A 19,936-nucleotide genomic window follows, 5' to 3' on the forward strand; every position below is an offset into this window, starting at 1 on the left:
TAGGCACCCCCACACAGACAGCAACTTTAGCAGGCACCCCATCCTTCCCAGGAAGGACAAAACAGAAGTAAGGTAAAGAATATTCTTTAACCTTTGCAAATGACAAGAAGAGAAAACTGAGAGGGGAAGTTTTCAGTGACTACTTCTGGCTGCAATTTCATTTTAGAAAAAAATCCCCCCTCCACCTGCCAAATAAGTAGTTTTTCATTCGTTAATAGACTGAATCACAATGAACTCAACATATGCTTTTCTGCTAATTATTCTCATGGCACCCAAGCATGTTTAGAGCAAGGAGGCACATTTAGAATATCTCTTCACAGAGGCAGTAGTTGGGATGATGACAAGGATTTTATAGTTTGATTTTAATCTGATCTTTGATTTACAGACTCATGTTAAACCAGCTACTCTGTGGATGGGCCCAGGTGAGCCTATAATGAGATTTATCTTCATGGATTAGGCCTGACCTATAATAATCTGCTCAGGGCTCCCTATGGCTATTTCAGCACTGAGTTATGAAAATTCATCCCTTCACTATAAACAGAACCTAGCTCAGAGGGTAATAACTAGGAGACGTATTACTCCTGGAGTACAAGCACTCTTGAGACTCTGATTATAATGTCCACAGCTGAAGGCACTATTTCACAATTGAGATTACTACTTTCCAGATGAAAAAAATTCTGAACTACGGAATAATGCCTTCAGCTACATACACTGTAATCACACTCAGGAGTTCTTATATCCCAAGAGCAACACAAGTTACCAACAGTTGGTATGGGAAGCTGATTTCAGGAATGGAAGGAAGAAGTTGCAGGAAGAAGCATGGATAACCCTAACTTCCTATTTGCTTTATCCAGAGGTTTAGATGTAAGAGTTCAACATGTCCAATAACCTTATCAACTTCACTAAAAATCTAACAAATTTAGAAGAGTAATGATTTCACGTAATAACCCAGCAAAGCTGGTTTGTTTTTTTTTAAGACAGTATTGACTACTGGCCACAGCATAGTGAGATGCACTTTCTCAGTATATGAATGTATAAATCTGAACAGCATCCATAGAGACGTATTTAGCAGAAGTACAGAGAACTTCCATAGTGCTCATATACTTTGCCATGGTGATTCCATCCCACGAAGTTACCCTGAAAACATAATTAGAGGTGAACAAGGAGTTACTAAAAGCCTGCTCATCGCCATTATCTACAATAGGAAAAACTTGGAAATAACCTAAAGGGAGAAATTTTGAGAAATCCACACACTGAAATATGATGCAGTCTTTAAATTGAGTCACAACGGCTAAAGAGAATGCGAACTCACAGTCCAGTCGTATTCTACAACTTTTGTTAAGCAACTTATCCAAGGGCATTCAAATTGTTCCTACATCAATATTTAACAGATACTCTCCCAGAGTTAACTAATTGGACTTCAGCTCAGGTTTTTGTTTTGGAGCTATAAGGCTAATGAAGTATTGATATAATATTAAATGACTGCAAATAAAGTCTGTACCCTAAATAAATGCTGACATGATGCCAGTGCATTCTGAATGGATTAAAAAGGAAAAATGCACTTTTGCATACGTTTAGTGAATTTTCCCTGACTCTTCATAATGCATTTGTGCAAATGGAAAAGATGAATATTCATCAAGGCTCTTTGAATATATTACAGTTTAAATAGTTTGGTCTTAATATTTACAGTGCATCATGAAACATAATTTTTTCATTAAAAGAAATGGATACTATGTCAAAAGAGGGCCATTGAAGAAACATGAAATTACACCACTGAACCTAATATTTAAAGTTGAGAAACATTATTTGAAAGCACTACCCCCTTCAACAGTATTAGCTATTCTAGAAAGTATCTTCCAGTGTGCCAGGTTGGTGAATATTGAGTCAAAATAAGAAAGCAAGAAACAAGCTGGTTCGCCATCACACAGGAAGGACAAAAAGGTTACACTACTGCTCTTAGCGGGTGATCCAAGAGAAAGGGCTCATATCCCTCCCTTCTAATCATACCATCTCCACTAAGCCTGACAACCCTGAGGAAACAGTGTTCTGATAAACACCAAGTACGTCAACACCAGCGTTTCCTAGGTAACAGGCACAGGCAAAGGACTGCCCATGAGTTGGTTCATGTGATCCTCACAATAACCTTACGAGGTTACTACAACCATTACCCCTCTTCACAGGTGAATAAACCAAGACTACACAGCTAGTAAGTGCTAGAGAGTGGACCGATCTCTTAACCACTTTGCTCCCCACCCCCAATTCCCTTTTTTCAACTTAACCCCTGTAGTTTAACTCTTGAATATAGTTTCCATAGTAAATTGCTCTCTGGCTTGAAGATTAGCTTCTTGATTAGGCTAAACCTAAAATGTTAACCACAGATTAAAAATAAGGAAACACAGGGGCGCCTGGGTGGCTCAGTCGTTAAGCGTCTGCCTTCGGCTCAGAGCGTGATCCTGGTGTTCTGGGATCGAGCCCCACATCAGACTCCTCCGTTGGAAGCCTGCTTCTTCCTCTCCCACTTCCCCTGCTTGTGTTCCCTCTCTCGCTGGCTGTCTCTATCTCTGTCAAATAAATAAATAAAATCTTTAAAAATAAATAAATAAAATAAAATAAAATAAAATAAAATAAAATAAAATAAAAAATAAGGAAACACAAATAAACAAGGGTCCATTCTAGGGACCTAAAAATGTATAGATAGGAAATAACATTTGTTTATGCATTCATCAACTCTTCAGTGGGCACCTACTATGTGTCAGCACTAGTCTAGGCCCTGGGAAGTCAGCTGGGAAAACAGGGAAAATCTCTCTACTATCATCAATTTTTCATTAGAATGGTTAACAGACACATAATAAAGTAATAAACTAAATTGTGTGGTATACTGAAAGGGGATACAGTTACAGAGAAAAGAAGGGTGTATGGCTTGCAGTGTGGGTAGCAGTTTCAAACAAGATGGTCAAGAAAGACCTCAACAAGAAAAAATGTGATATGGGGAGGTTCACACACACCAAGCAGACAAAGCTCACGATTCAAATCAAAGAGAAAATTGGAGAAAAACACTGTAAACTAGTTTTCACTGTGTTTCTGCCATCTATCCATTACTCCAAAGTACAAAAGAAGTGAGGATTTCATATGATGGCCACATATACTATTTTTAAACTTTAATCATCAAGGCTTACAACCTTATTTTCCTACAGAAAAATAAGTTACCACTGGTCCTGCTTTTGTCTCTTGAAATTTCCATCTTTCTTGCCAGAAAGCAGCATCTGTATAAATCCCCCTGCTCCTGACAACTCTGACTTCTTTGATAAACTACCCATGTGTGCGGGGAGGGACAGAAAGATGGAAGAAGCAAATGGAGAAATGAGTTTTCCCCTCTTCAGATTAATGTATATGAAGTATACATCTGACACTTCATCAGCACTCCCGGCTGGTGTCCCAGCAGGCGGACACTGGCTGAGCACGGATTCTGCCAGCTACCAGGCTACTTAGGATGAATTGGCAACATGCCATTTATCTGAAATGCCCAATGTGTCTGGGAGAGGGAGCACAACTACATTTAGCATTGCCAAGGAAAACTAGATACTTCAGGCTAGGAATTAATCTCCTCCTTGAGAAGGTAGTTAGCATTACCCTCAAGCTTGCCTATGGCATTTAAATCACTATAGGTCATGCATTTACTAAAATTCGAACCTACCAAACCACGGGCCTTCATTTATATCTTACTAACATATGAATTACCTCTCAGGTTGAGAGTCTGTACTTTTCTGAAATGTTTGTTGGTGTGTTGAACAGGAAATTCTGTTTTATCAAGTGTAATGCTGTCATTTGGACATTTTGATTCCTGTTTTTCCAATTTTTCCATACATGAAGACACATATTGCTTCAACTTACTTCTTCAATGAGCCAACTGAACATTTAAATCAACTGACTGCTTACAAGCATATTAATCGAATTTCCTAGAATGTGGACAGTGATCCACTCTTCACTACTTTGTCACCGTATTTTTTGGAGCGGCCGATGTGGAACTACATGAAATTTGGCACATTACACGGACTTCATGCCTAATCACGAATTTAAGAAGCACACAAAACAAAAACAAAGAGGTTTTAGATGGACAGCCTTATTAGGCCACCCATTACAGCACACAGAATCACATCATCACTCTTGCCTTGCAACTAGAGTCATCTGTCACTTTGTAGGAATAATTATTCGTTCCATCAACAATATTTATTGAACACCTCCTACGTGCAAGGAGTTGTGCCAGGAGCAGTGAGGAGTACGATGTCAGAGCAGACAGGAATTCTGCCCTCAAGGAGCTTGCAGTCTAGCAGGGGATATAAAGCACCAAACCAAACAACTACAACAAATGTGCACCATGACAAACACAGTCAGGAGGAAGAGTGACTTAGAGCTCTAAGACAGGGGCAATGGGTTGAGACTAGTGGCCTGGAGAGAGGGTCAGAGTGAAGCACTTTCTGTGGTTCAGGGCACCATGTGACACATCACTTGTTTAGAAGGAAAAGAAAGAAAAAGTTCTAATAAGTAGACATTTTCATCTCTCATCCATCCTTCTCTATCACTATAGAGGTAGTTAATTGTAATCAGTAAGATAATTTAGATGTAATCCAATCCAAGAACTATGAAACAGATTAATGGTCTGCAAAGGGTGCCAAAAGCAGGAATAAGTCATTCGTCTGCACTGAGCGACATACTGAAATAAGTGATACGGCCCAGAAAGCTGGGCAGATAGCAGAACAGTGAGGAAATCAAAATGGTGCCCTGCCTGGCAGCTCACCTCCAGCTGCTACTGCTCTTACTAGGACAGAATAGGGGTGGGGTGGCAGAGGGAGAAGACTTGGTCAAACAGTCTGCAAATAGTTTTCCTTCGACAACCATCAGGAAGTAAGGAAGTCTCTGAGGGAAAGACATGGACCTCACTGTCCAGTGAATGGTTAACTGCAGTCTGGCTTCTGTAGTCAAGCTTACCCATAATATGTTACTAACAGAAGTAGTAATACCGCTAACATTTGAGACTTGCTATGTGCCAGGTACTATGTTAAGTTTGCTGCCTATGGGATTTTAGCACTTTCTCTAGTTTTGCTTTCAAGCAAACAGTATAAAAACTCACAGGACTGATAAGCTAATAATTAAACGGCTCTTCGGTAAGAATTTTATCAGACCTATTTTGAGGAGTACTCTTTCGTGTTTTCTATTAATAGTTCTCTTTATCTTTTTATCTTATTCCCAAGTATCTTAGGTCACCTGACATGTGTTTTACCAATGAATGAATCAATTTCTGTTTCTGAGTATAGGACTACCAGTATTAGATAAGATATATTCCTTTTAACAGTACTGTTTTAATCAGAATCATTTACTTGGCAATCATCATACAGGATTACTATCTGAGTATTAAGAGTAATTTTGCAGTGACCCAAAAAGCACTTCTGTTTTAAAAAAAAAAAAAAATCACTAATTGTAAGGCATTTCCCTCTTTCCTTAAAAAGTAAATGCTAAAGTAAAATAAGCTTTTAATAAAATTCCCCGAGAAGAAAAAGTAACATTGAACTTGGGGATGGGATGATGGCAAATGGTAACTACCATCATTTTAACTGTACCTTTAAATAAAAAGTCCTAAAATTTTCATGAGAGGAAAAAGATGAACTTTGGTTGAAAGACCATAGTCAATTTTGAAGTCATAAAATACTCTGAAACTTTTTTAGGGATAATTATTCACTACCTTCACAATCTTCATTATTCCAGAAGTAGAATCAGGGGATTCCAAAGTTGATTTCCAAAGAGTGCTTAAATATCTCTTTTCATCTTGCAGGTGCAGCTGAGTTGATAAAATAGGAGAAACTAAGTGATTTGCCCAAGTTTAAACAGCTATCTAGTGGCAAAAGTAAGATTAGAGTCCTGACCTAAATCAAATCTCTCTGCATTACTGAATGATTCTCAAATATCCAACTTAATTTATTACTAATGCATAAAATTATAAGGCATATAAGGCACTAATATATCATTTGCATGTCCATCAGTAAAAGATAGTTAAAAATCTATTCCCAAAACATATAACCCTACCACCAAAAATGCTTGTACAGACTTTAAGGCTGTGCCAGAGGTTAAAGGAGAGAAGTAACAGGCCCAGGACAAAACAAATTCTAGGAAGCGTCGTGGCTGAAAATCAAGATCAACACTGGAAAAAGTGAACAAAGAATGCAGAAGGCCAAGCTGTGAACAAATATACAAACATGGATGCCATATGCCAACCAGTAAATGTGGAGAGAGTCCTGAGGTGGGAATAATGACCAGTTTCAATTACCACAAAAAAGAAGGGTCCAGACAAGAATCACCAATGGATAAGCAATCTAGGGGAAATTTTTGATGAAAAGAAATATTTTCACAAGGCCTGAAATTTATCTTTCCACAGAATGCTTACTGATCACAAGATTAAAAGTCTAATAACTCCAGTGGAGATATCAACACCATGACTGGGGGGAGGGGGTGTTTAACATCACAATGAGGGGCAGATGGACATCATGGGACTGCAGAAGGCAAGCCCTGAAAGGACACATCACCACCCATGCCCTATTCCGGCCTGCAGTGCAAAATGTGAACCTCACCAGGAGGAAACATCAGACACATCAGGCATTCCATTTCATTTTTTAAAATTGGGAGGCGGAGGAATTCTTCAAAAATGTCTATGTCATAAAAGGGAAAGGAAGGTTGTAGAAAAATTCCAGATTAATAGAGACGAAATAGATACGACAATTACATGCCATATATGACCCTAGACTGAATCCTACACTGGAGGAGAAATGCTATACAGGACACGATTGAGCCAACTGATAAAAATGAAATCCAGAACAGAGAGTAGATAAAAGGCTTGTAGTCACCATAAATTTACCAACGTTTATAACTGTGATAACAAAAGACCATGATAGACACAGCTTACTCTCAAATAGTTCAAGCAATTATCTCAGTGTGTGTACATAGATATGTATACACACACATGTGTATATCTATCTCAGCATATATCCAAGGAGAGAGAAAAAGCAACTTTGTCAAGAAATTAATAGCTGGATCAAGGTAAGGATCAACAATGTTCTACATATTTTTCATATTCTTCCAACTTTCTTGTAAGTCTGAAATTATTTTCAAATATAGTATTTAAGAAATAAAGCTCAGAGATATTTTCATTTCTTGCAAGGGAAGAGAGGAGACAGTCAAGGGGAAAGAAACACTACAGATTAGGTCGGGGGCGTGGAGCGGGAACTTGGAAAAAATTAGCACACTCGACACAAAAAATTTCACATTGCTTAATGTTAAATGTGGTTAAGTTCAAAGCTAGTTAAACTCAATAAAGTTAAAATAGTCCCTAGGGTGGTGGGGAGATGAAACCGCATCGAGGCACCGCGGACACGGGCAGCGGACACGGGCAGCGGTCACTCACCAGGCTGGCGGTGAGCAAGGGTGCCGACTGGCCCAGGGCCTGGTTGCGCATGCGCACGAGGTTGGACGTCTCCGCGGAGGCTGGCCAGGCCTGCCCTGCCACAGGGTTTGGAAGGAGGTACCTCCCTGTTGGGGTGAAAGAGAAGACAGCGTAAGTGGCAGGCAGAACATCGGCACTTCTGTGACAATGGCAAGTCCCTTCTTGGCCATCCTTCTATACTGCTTCTGTCATACTCCTTACATTTATTCATCGCAACCAGAGGAATATTGTTTTACTTAAGTCAGGGGATCCAGTCCCAAGTTCTGACCCTGATTTCCCACATAAATCCAAGGATCGGCAGCTTTCAGCAAGGGCAGGGTAAAATACTACTGCCTATTCCACAGGAACTTGCAGAGGATACATATAAATACACAAAGCATCCTCAGCATCAAAGAAGTAAACATGCACTTACAAATGGACTATTGAGATATCTAATACGAAAAATGATCTCAAGATCAACTAGAAAAAGAGTTGACAAAGTAGAGATCATGACCAACAAAAGGAACAACAAGAATTCTGTCAAGGTGAAACAGGGCTGGGGCCTCATTCTCAAAGCTTCGCTCTCTGAAGAACTGGTGGTCATCCAACCATGTCCACAGGACACACGTGGTATCCATTCGCATACATCAGGACATCAATGTCAGACTAGGTTCACTGAGCAATTTACATCAACCTTGAACTCTGCTACATGTGTATGCCTTTAACAGTCAAACAGGTGAAGCAATTCGCATTACATTACTCCCTCACTACAAGGACTAAACTAGTTACCAACACACAGGAAATAAGGTTCCTTGACTTCAGGGAGTTAGGATGGACATGAATATTTATGCAGTAATGGAGCTCAGTGAAAGTAGAAAACATGTTTGATTTTTATGTGTTTCACACTAATACTAGCATAATGACTGGCCATAGTAGGTGCTCATTAAGCATCCCATGAATGATTAAAGAACAAGTAGGCGCTTCTTTCCCCAGAAAACACATTGGCAAAGAGAAAAGATGGCAGGCAACCCACAGAACCGCATACAAGGTTGTGGGGGGGCAAGGTGGGGATCCAGCCACATTCCTCTCAGAAACATGAGGGGATTGCCGCTCGTGTGGCTAGGTGACCTGTAGCAGAAGCAACATCTGGATTTTCCCCAGATCTGTTCCTTGTAAAAGAGCCTCACTCTCTTACTTCAGGCAACAAGCATATCCCACTAGGTAATAACTGTTGCCATATATTAACTGATTTACTAGCAGTGTGCATGGTAATCACTAGCACTATCGGAGTATAGGAGTGAGCTACAGCTCCCATAATTGTCCATGTGAAGACGTGTAATGCTTTCATCCCGGTGCTTTCAGAAATTTATATTTTCATTGCAAAGCAAATAATTACTTACTTTGCCAAAATTGCTCTTTTCCTATATTATGTAGTGAAAGCACAAATTCTAGAGAAATTGAGATTTGCTTTTGAGATCTTCATCTTGCCTTGGTGACAAATGGGGAAGGAAGTTAGCCAACCTTTCCCAGCTTTGGTTTTTCCATCTCTAAAGTGGGGAGAATGGGACAGTGTAAATTGTTGGGGGATTAAAGAATTTTCTAAGTAAAGTGCTGAGTAAATGTTAGCTCCTTAGCCATAACAGTAGTAAAAATGGTAAGTATCTTTTTTCACTTGGGTTTTGTTCCTTTTCACTCACAAGCAGGAAGTGTAAACATATATATAAAAAGGGAAAAGTCACCTATAATCACACCAAGGAAAAACACTATCAACATTTCAGTGATTTTCTACCAGGCTTTCTTTCTGTAACCTCTATTTTCTTGCAAAAATGGAATTATACTGATTTTTGTTACCTGCTCCCCCCAACCCCACAAAATAGATTATGACCTTTTCCAAACAAACACATATAGCCAATGCCAATTAATTGAAGCATAAACTCTACTACTGAAAATTCAAATATAATTACCCTCATCTGTGATTCTGGTCACCACCTCAAAAACATTCAGCCCCATTTTATGCAGGAAAGGTTACAGAATTGGAAGTCCAGAATTTGTTTTTTCCTTGCCTTATTTTAAAACATGAACTAAAAGCTGGACTAAGAGGGGCTTTGGGCAATCTGCCCCCTTTAGATCCAAAAGCAGGACATTAATAAAAAAGGACAGGAGAACTACAGACTACATTTAAGAAAACTAAAATCAGTATTACATGAATAAATGATTTAACATAGAAATCACTGTCTTTGAAGGACATCATTTGTTAAAAATATACGAACCTCCAGTGATCAGAATCCATAGATTTTTTTTCTTCTGATCCCTTCTATTTCATTTCCTACATTTTGTGTTTTATATTTTCTTTGTTCGTATTTCAGAAAGAAGCCTGAGAGAGGGTACAGAGGCTATGTGATGTCAAGGTTTACAGCATGGAGAAAATCTACTTTGGCCTCACCACTATTCTGCCCCAGATGCTTCATTTTAAAGAAAACCAAGAGTACATACAAAAACAGTTGAAGAATTTAATGTAGCAGTGGAAACATTTAGAGGGCAAACATTTCAGTTAACTGAATAATTTTACATATTAGTCCTTTTTTTTCTTCTAGTAGAAAATAATTGTTAGACTATCTCCCTATAATCCCCCCCGAGGTGAATAAATAGGTATTTATTTCTTTATCCCTAGTACCAGGCACAGTATCTGGCCCTTAGGAAGTGTTCAATAAATGTTGCCTGAAATGCAGTTAAACTACACTATTTGATCAATCCTTGTCAAATATAAACAGAAAGAATAAAACTAAACAGATTATTTTCTTAAATTTCATTTGTACCATAGCCTAATAGCTACACATCCTTACTATATGCCAAGTACTTCCAATATCTTAACAACCCAATGTGTATTAGGTAATATTACCTCCACTGTAGTGCCCAGGGAGGGCATACAGCTATTAAGTGGGTAAGTTATTAAGTGGATTTATAGATATATATGGGGGGGGAGAGGGGGGAAGAGAGAAAATGGCTGAAAAGATGGGAGATGGTAGCAGAATGGATTAAATGATATAATGCACTTAACACACTCAGCCTAGGACATGGGCAACAGTCAATACACTATCACTACTCACATTATCATGAGAACTTTTTAATTCTGTCAACATCAACCCCAAGTCCACCCTAGGAACAAAACAGGGCAATGTGTTCTTAAATAAAGAGAAATATTTAATAATATTAAAATAAAGGCTAGTATTTCTTTGTGGAAAGGATAAACAACAAATTCAGAATTGTAGTTATCTCTGGCAGGGAAAATGGGGAATGGGCCTAGGGAGGAAAATGCTGTAATATTTTATTGTTTTAAAAATCATATGCAGGCACTAATGGGGTCTATGAGTTGAACTTAAAACTTCAAAGAATTAAGTTTTCACTTGTGGCTTTAATAAATTTAATATTAATACATCTGAAGAATGTGTCAATTATTAAGCTTAGCTAAAGCTGGCTGGTGGATATATGGGTTGTACTGAAGTATTCGCTCTTAATTTCTGTATATGCTATTATATAACGTTGCTTTTAACAATTCCTATCAAAACACGTGCTCCATCATCTAATACGGCCAACTAGCCGGGAGTACATTCCTTCCACGGATAAGGCCACGTCAGGGAGGGATCTGCTGATGGTGGGAACTTTGTAACGGGTTTGGGTAGAACAGAAAGGAGCTAGAGGAAAGGTTCCATGAAGAACGGGAGCCAAAAGGAACCACGAGGACACTTACCACAGTCCCAGAATGAAAGTCATGGCAGCAGACACTGGGAAAGACTCCCTTTGTGCCAATGGGACAGCAGAATGGAAACGGGGACAGTTCTCAAATAAATCCCCGGTGTAGGAAATTCATATGCTAGGATCCTTGCTCAGGGAATCCAACCCCACCTCAGAACGGAGGTCAGACTCAGAACAAGAACTGGGGGAGGGGCACAAGCAACAGAACCACCTCCCTTCCCTCCATTCACTCGGAAGCACACTTTGAACACTTTAGTTTCATTAGTTCTCACAGTGCACTCAAAAACAAGCAGAGACCACTGCTAACAGGACCCCTGTGTGTCTTCTCCTCCAAAGTCACCCTGTCTACCACCATCCCGTACGCTTTATGTGTTACTGTACCATGTCTAAGTCTCATCTTGGTAGCAAGGCCATATATGTGCCTTATCAAAGGAAAACCAAGTGCGACACTGTAAGTGGTGAGGACAGACTTTAATCAGTAGTAACTACTGCAACAGGAAAAAACAGTCCAGTGTGAACTGAACTCACCTTCAATTTGTACAATAACTGAGTGTTTTACTAAGAGAATGAGGGAGTAGGGCAGGGAGCCAGTGGGGGCTCAGTCCAGTCAATAGAAGTGAAAAATGACACAGGGTCATTCAGTGTAACTGCGATCAGGCCAGCTCTTCCTGCCAGCTGGCAACTGCCAAATTCACATCCTACCCTCCCACAGAGCCTGGGAGGCAGAGACCCTAGCTGTTGGCCCAAACAGAAAAAATTTTGACAGCCCCGAGTTTTCTCAGGCAGGCACTTTAAGAGGACTAGGGTCATGCTAAGAAGGTTGCCTTGAGCTGTTAGAACGTATGCCACTGTTTGTTCACGTCTTCACTGACCAAGTCTGAGGCCTGGTTGAGAAGGAGGTCTCAGAGGAAACTGGCTAGAGTTTGGTCAAGGAGAGGCTCTCCGTCAGGCTTCAATTCTTTTATTATGTCAACAGACCCAAACCCCAAGGACACATTTTGATGTTCAATAATTGATCAATTTTGGAATTCAGTTTGAACTAGGTTTTTCAACTTAGTCCATATATTTACCTCATACAGTCTTCAAACCCAACAGGACATAAACAATCAAAGTTGCCAGTAATGTTATGGTTGACTTTACAGCCTAATTGCTGAGTGCCAACTCTGACCCCCCAAAAGTGATTCTATCACTTATTCATGAACTTCCCCAAGTCTCGATTTCCTCAGCTGTGAAATAGGGGTAAACTTACAGGGTGTTCCTAAAATCCAAAAAGAAAAAACATCATACAATGGACATTCAATAACATCAGCTTAAAAAAGTAAGAAACACAAAAAGCTATCCATGAGACTACATATGATAATGGGAGCAAGAAACAAACTTTCTTTAAGCCACTGGAAAAATAATTAAATTAGGAAACACACACATAATACAATGAAATATTTATAATCCTGTCACTGCTTAGATTTTAGATGTCATTATTCTTGCATGAGTCTTATCCTTAGGAATCACATGAATGTTATAAATTGAATGGTCTGTTAGCACAACACATGGGAGGTTTTTATTCCTGCCTAGACCCCCATTAGTGTTAATAGGGAAAAGAGGACAACAGATGGATTTAAGACAGTCATTAGAAGGCACTAACATCATGCCATACTTGGTAGTGACTACATCAAACTTTATATAAATTCGCTTTCTGATGACTACCAAGAGCCTCTAAAAAGTGTGTTGCTGTTGTATTCATGCATCATTTGCTGCCTACAATTTAAGAAAATTAGCATCTGTCAACTGCATTATTCAGCTGCACGGGGTGGAAATTAATGGATAATACCATTCCTAATTTCTTATAGGAGAGGTGAGCTTGCCTACCAATCTGGCTGCTTTATTTTAATACCAAATTGAGCTTGCTGTTACAATTGGAACTGTGATCAGCTCTATGCTCTTTGGAAACACATTTATAAAATTCTGATATGTTTATTATAGCATTTATTACATATATTCTACTGACATAACTAGAAATTTAGAGGCAATAAATAGAGGTCCATATTAAAGCTGAAATTCGTTGACCAGACTGATGTAAGAACTTGTCAGGCTTCAAACATAGAGGTATGAGTTACCTGAATGGGCTTTTTATATTGGTTATTGTTACTGTTTTGGTCACAGGGCCTCTACTTAACAGAGTGGAAGATATGCAGCCTTTTAAGATTATATATTAAAATAAGTAGATTTCTGAGCCTAGACCTGGATTGTGCCTTGGTTCTATGAACGTTACATATGGTCTCATTAATGGGGTGTGTTTTCCTTTGTTTCCATCCTGAATCCCAAGAAACAAGAAGACCTCCATAAATGCAAGCTTTCAAAAATGAAATACATGCTTTCAAAGCCCCCCAAAGCATGAAGTATCCCTCTGAAGTAGGAAAATACCAGGTCAGCAATAATTTTAGCAGAATGGCTATATAAAGAATTAAATACAGCCTCTGGAGAACTACTTTATCATCAGGGAATAATGGTACCTGACTAGATTTAAAAGCTTCCAGTAAAAAAGTTCCTTATTACCTGAAGTGCAACATAGATTTCGCAGGCAGTCCACAGTCTTACATTTTGGGTTATTTCTCTTGGACTACAAACAAGCCATCAAAGGGAAAATAAGACCTAGTAACTACGAACAAAGCAGTCTTTGGATAGATACAGCTTCTGGCACTCAGTTATACATAAAACTCTGAAAAAGTTTGTTTATCCCTCTAAGGCACCAACCAGGAACAAAAGGAAGTTGAGGGAACAGCTGTGTTGCTCTCAAGAGTTTTGGGGAGGTGGGGCCAGGGAGCCACCGGGGGAGCCACAGGAGGGAGGGAAGGAGAATGGGCGTGGCCATGGCCCAACAGGAGTCACGGGGCTGGCGACACAATGAACACTATGAAGCTATCACCATGCGGGTGCCAGGAGCAGGCAGAGGGGGCCATGCACTCATCTCCCTCATCCTTCATCTTTACATTTCAGCTACCCGCCTGCTGCCAACCTGGAGCATCTCCTGAGGCTCTCAAAGTAGCTCCCTGAAAGTTCACGTCCACCACTGAAGTGGGAAGAGGGACATCCCACCATTTTACCCCCTGCCCCCACTCCCTGCTTCCTACTAAAACCTCCCTTGCTCAATCCCACCTCTGGGTATATAGAGAAAAGAACTAAAAGCAGGGCTGAACAGATAGGTGTATACCAAGTTCATCGTAGTATTAATCACAAGAGCCAAAAGGTGGAAACAAACCGAACATCCCTGAGAGAGGAGCAGATAACCAGAATGTGGTATACACATACAGTGGGGTACGAGTCCACCTTAAAAGGGAGTGAAATTCTGACACCTGCCACAACATGGATGAACCTTGAAGACATGCTAAACAAAATACGACAGACACAGAAGGACAAATATTGTATAATTCCACGTATATGAGGTTCGTGGAATGGTCAGTTTCACGGAGACAGAATGTGTAACCGTGGATATGGGGGCTGTGGAGAGAGGGGATGAGACCTACTGTTTCTCAGGTACAGAGTTTCAGTTTGGGAAGATGATGGAGTTCTAGAGATGGATGGCAGTGACAGCTGCACAACATTGTAAATATACTTAATGCTGTTGTTGAACTGAGACACTTAAAAATGGTTAAAATGGTGAATTTTGTTAGGTATATCTTAACACACACACACACACACACTGACACACACACCCCTTCACTTGCTTAGCTGTAACTATGCACCTTCCTGAGAAAAAACAACTCTGTTTTACTGTCTGGGAGGCATCCACACTAAACTACATCAGCACCTGCTCTTGCAAATTACACTTAAATAACTTGAGCCGTTGGAATCACTGACAAGTCAGAGGAACTGAGTTTTTCCCAGTGCACTCCCAAATTTAGAAATGGAGAAAGGTTAAAGGCCAGGAGAAGTCACTGGCTGAAGCCGGGAAGAATGTATGAGTCAGCAGCCACCGTCCTCAAGTATGCTCCATCATCCTCAAGATGTTCCTCTTCTCTGCTCCACTGCTCACTCCTCAACAGTGGTTTCCTCATCATAGTGACTGTCAGACTCCCAGCAATTAGAGCCTCCCTTTATTCATCTTCAGCTGCTACTGCAACACAGAGACATGGCTCCTTCCATCTTCCCTCTCACACGGGTGACTGACTTCCAATTTCTTGTCCCACTGCAAAAGAATAACTATACAGACAGCATCGGCAATGCTGCTAAATCATTCTTCTTAATGGCACAAATAAATATAATTTGAGAAACCAAAAGACCTGTGACCAGAGAGTGAAGTTCACTGACTCCTATACTGAGCTGCTATTTTCGCCTTAAAAGGAAAAAAAAAAAAAGTGTATGTTTACTCACACAAGGAAAGTCCAAAGCATAGCCTTGACCCTAAGTCCTTAAAGACATCACTGCCCCCTATACAGGGATCTCTAATTGACAAGGGAAGTGAACGCTGAAGGAGAGAGTGCGCATGCCTTCGGAGAGGCTGGCAGTCAAAGCATGGGACGCCATCCGGACACCAAGGCCTGAACCCAACTGCACGATGCAGCCATCTCTAAACCTCAGTTCTGCTATAAGACTCAAACCCAATGGAGATGCGCAGTCTCACTGTGTTGAATACTACCACCAGCATTCTATATTTAACAAAGGATGGCAAGGCACGATATGAACCACAAGGGCCTGGTGAGAAAGTTAAGGAGACACTTTAGAAGGAAGCTGGCAGCAAGCGGAGTAGGTAGCAGAAAGTGAGAGTGTACCGACCCCAGACTGGGTACGTGACACAGGTTTCAGGGAGTCACGAAAGGCCAGTTTCACACCATGAGAGCATTCGGGACTGTGGAAAAATAACAGCATACTCCTGTCTACAATACAGAAGTCAAAGCCTTTAGCCAAACCATCTCTGGCTGCCACTGCCACTATCAACTACAGATGAAGTTTTACATCGAAAGTAACTTTAGTTGTGGGCAATACAGTAACATGATTCAAAGGTACTCTCTTCACCCTCAATCATAGACAGCCACCATGTTGCCCCTGGCAGTTTATGATAAGAGGGGAAAAATGCCAACAACCTGAATCTGCACTTAGAAATATATTTGTTCTTTTTTCCTTTCTTTTGTTTTCCCTTAAACTGCTCCTTAAGAAGTATTTTTTCTCATCTACTAAGACTACCACTCTGAAACTCTAACACAGGAAGATGGTAGTACCAAATGAACTAGTACATGAAAGAGAGCTTGGTAAACTTCAGTGTTCCTATTATTACAAGTGCTCACAACACCCAGCAAATCCTCCCATTCTGTAATGAGACCCAGCCCTAGCCAGCAAATCCCTGCTTCACCTCCACCACCAAAATGTCTCCATTCAGATGATGATTATCTGAATTTAAATTTCTTATCAAAAAATAAATGATGGTTTTGCCCTGAGCGCTAGCTGTATAGACCAAATGCTAATGGGATAACGTAAAATTGATTTGTAAACAAGTATTATACAGAGCCTACTCTAACAAGAACATGGTCACAAGAATCCGATAGCAAGTGGTATGGCTTGGAATGGCTGTCTGCGTGAGGGCACCGAGGAGCTGGGTGGTGGCCGTGTCTAGGCAACGCTGGGCATAGGTCAGAGTTAACATCTGCAATCTGGCCTCCCTCCATCCGCGTATTGAAATATAATTCAGCAGAATGAATTGCTAGACATGCCTAAACCCCCTGGGAAATGACAGATATTGATGAATGCTGTTGGGAAGATATATGGAAGGAAACGACAAATAAATAGAACCATTTTTTCTCAGAGTCAGTTTGAGGATATGTGGAGCAGCTGTTAAACTACTTGTCAAGCTCCCAGTTCTCCCTTCCTCTTGCTCCTTCCTCTTCCCCATCTGCCTCCAAACCTTCCTAAAATCCCCGGGAGGACCAGAATCTTGCACGCTTCAAAACACCAACCAAATGAGTAGGAGTCATCCCCTCCTCCCCATCACTCTCTTCCCAACCCAGTATGTCCAATTCTTTCCAAAATATCTTTCCATCTAAACATGTTCACTGCCCCCTCTGGATCCTGGAAATATGTTCAATGTTTAAACTCATGAAACTGTTGAATTCAAGTCCATCCCCATTTGGCCCCAGTCACGAGGTTGAAATCCAAGATTCACAGCCTATTATAATGCAGTAGCTGCATGGCTACAGGACAGTGTGGAACACACAATTTGTTTTCAGTGGTTGCTTAGGTCCCCCTCCAGGATGCTTTACGCATCTTGGCATCATGGGCATTGAACCCATACCCCAAGGCACTGCTAGCCTTCCCTCTCCCCATCATACAACCTGTTCTTATATGGCTCCTTGCATAGAGAGTCCCATTTATTGTAACGCACGACATGCTCTCTCCACTGTAAACTGTCACCTGGGACTGTACCCCATATGCGCTTGCAGCCCTACATCACATCCCGGACACCAAAGCTACCAAACTTTTACATGATCACATGCTTAATGTCTATGCATAGTAACTCTCCATTCTCTCTCTCCTTTATATTTCTACCAGGGTTCATATTTTTCCATTACTATGTGGTTCCGCATTGCCTAGAAAAATACTCAAATTTGGTCCAATCATTAGCTCTGTAATATTAATGCCAAAGACTCAGCAGCCTTACTTCTCACTTTTCTTGGCTTTGACTTTCACTTCTAAAACTCATCTCCAAAGAAGTCCGACACCTCCACAAAATACTGTAACTTTTCAAAGTAAGCTGATTGGCCTCAAAACACTAGACAATTTGTACTTATCATCTTGCTTTGGAAGAAATTATGAATCCTACACAATTCCATTCTTTTGCAAACTAAGATGCTTTGATTGACACACCCAAATGTCACTGGCAGCCCTGAGAGGCTGAACATTCCTGACAACTGCCCTATATCGAAACACTTAGGACAGAGGCCAAGGAGGAGCTAGCCATCAGGAGCTTTACAAGAGAAACAAAAAGAACAAAGGCAGCCACAACGGGATAAAACAAACTCTGTGTCGCAATCCAAGCAGAAATTTCCAGACAAGTCCTCATTTCCCAACAAGTTCTGTTTACCCAAGGAAACTTTTATATACACAATCTACGTCACCTAACAATGTACTTCCACATATATTTATTTGGAACAATTTCTAGTTCCAAGCTGACATTTATTCCAAGCAGATTTCAAATTCTTCTTCCTCAATAACAATGTCTATACTTCCTGAAGAAACTAGTATTTTTGTCTTCAGAGATGTTTGCTGATACTGGTTAACGAGTAAGCAAAAAAAATCTAGAACACAACTGTGAATGATTCTCCAAAAAATACCATATAGTAGATCTCCTCCAGGGACTCCAAATGGTAGTTTGTTGAAGACCCCATTTCCAGGGAGAAAGACCTCCACCAGGGAGTGTATAGCCCGCTGTTCTTCCTCTCTTAGTAGGAAAGTTAATGTTCCTCCTACCTGGTTTAAAAGCAACGAAATCTAAGAACCAACGCTATCCAAACTGCAATCGATACCCTGAATTAAGCTCCAAAAGATCACTAAGTGCTTTCCAAAACCTAACACAACACTGCCCTTGTTTTTAGGAAGAGAAAAATTAAAGCCACGATTATCTTCCTGATTTCCTCAGGACTGCTTAGAAATTAATGAGAAGTATAGGATTGGAATTCACCCCCATTTCTGGTCTATACCTTAGTCACTGCATTCTTCTTCTTCTTCTTCTTTTTTTTTTTTTTTAAAGATTTTATTTATTTATTTGACAGAGAGGCAGCGAGAGAGGGAACACAAGCAGCGGGAGTAGGAGAAGGAGAAGCAGGCTTCCCGCTGAGCAGGGAGCCCGATGCAGGGCTCGATCCCAGAACGCTTGGATCATGACCTGAGCTGAAGGCAGACGCTTAACGACTGAGCCACCCAGGCACCCCCACTGCATTCTTCTGAAAGCTTGGAGGGCATTAAGCAGCCTTGAACTCCAGGGTCAGTTCTTCATGTTGTGAAGTAACAGTATCACTAGACTGGTCAGCATTCCTTTTTAAAGAATTCAGCAATGATTATGGGAAAATCAGTGTGCTTGGTGCTGAGGTGGGGGAAGGTAGCCATTTGGTTGTTCCAGTCACCCTCCAAATAGCCACCTCTCAAGACTGACAGTCTGATTGTTTTCTTGTAACAGCTCAATTAAATGCATTTAATCTCCCATTACATGAATCTACAGAGAGGACTATGTTGAAAGCATGGCAAAAGGGTTGTATACAGCCTTGCATATATCAAAGAGGATATCATGTACCAGGTCTGCTTGGGGTTGTCCACAAAGATGGTACTGTCTCTGAGTTGAGTAACCAACCAGAGGGTCAAAGAAAACATAAGAAAAGGATACTGTGCTAATATCTATGTGTAAGGCCTCTAACCTCTTGCCTTTCTTACTATGCATGTCCCTATGGGACAACATGTCTGAGAAGGCCTAGGTACAAAACCATTCCAGTCTTTACTGAAACACTTTGCAAACAAAAATATAAGATGTTTAAATACATTTGGATTCAAATAAATCTGAATACACATGCCCCAAATTTTATATTGGACATAAGTATACTAAAAATATTATTAGTTCTTTCTCTGGTATGAATAATTGGGTGTTATGCATTTTGCCTGACAACCCTATTTACTGAGCACTTAATATGTGCAATGTAGGAAATTTTGCTTTGAGGATACAAGGAAAAGTTCCTGGAG

General features: G+C 40.4%; 1 protein-coding gene across 1 annotated transcript in view; it reads right to left on the reverse strand.

Moving 5' to 3' along the window:
• LOC121100713 (microtubule-associated serine/threonine-protein kinase 4-like) overlaps window positions 1-19,936 on the reverse strand; it is a 294,690-nt gene that overhangs the window by 121,264 nt on the left and 153,490 nt on the right. Inside the window, exon 3 of the mRNA XM_040622218.1 lies at window positions 7,451-7,575. Coding sequence (XP_040478152.1) covers window positions 7,451-7,575 — 125 coding nt within the window. The remainder of the gene's footprint in view (window positions 1-7,450; window positions 7,576-19,936) is intronic.

The sequence above is a fragment of the Ursus maritimus genome, unplaced genomic scaffold, assembly GCF_017311325.1.
Source record: "Ursus maritimus isolate PB19 unplaced genomic scaffold, ASM1731132v1 scaffold_5, whole genome shotgun sequence".
NCBI lineage: Eukaryota > Metazoa > Chordata > Mammalia > Carnivora > Ursidae > Ursus > Ursus maritimus.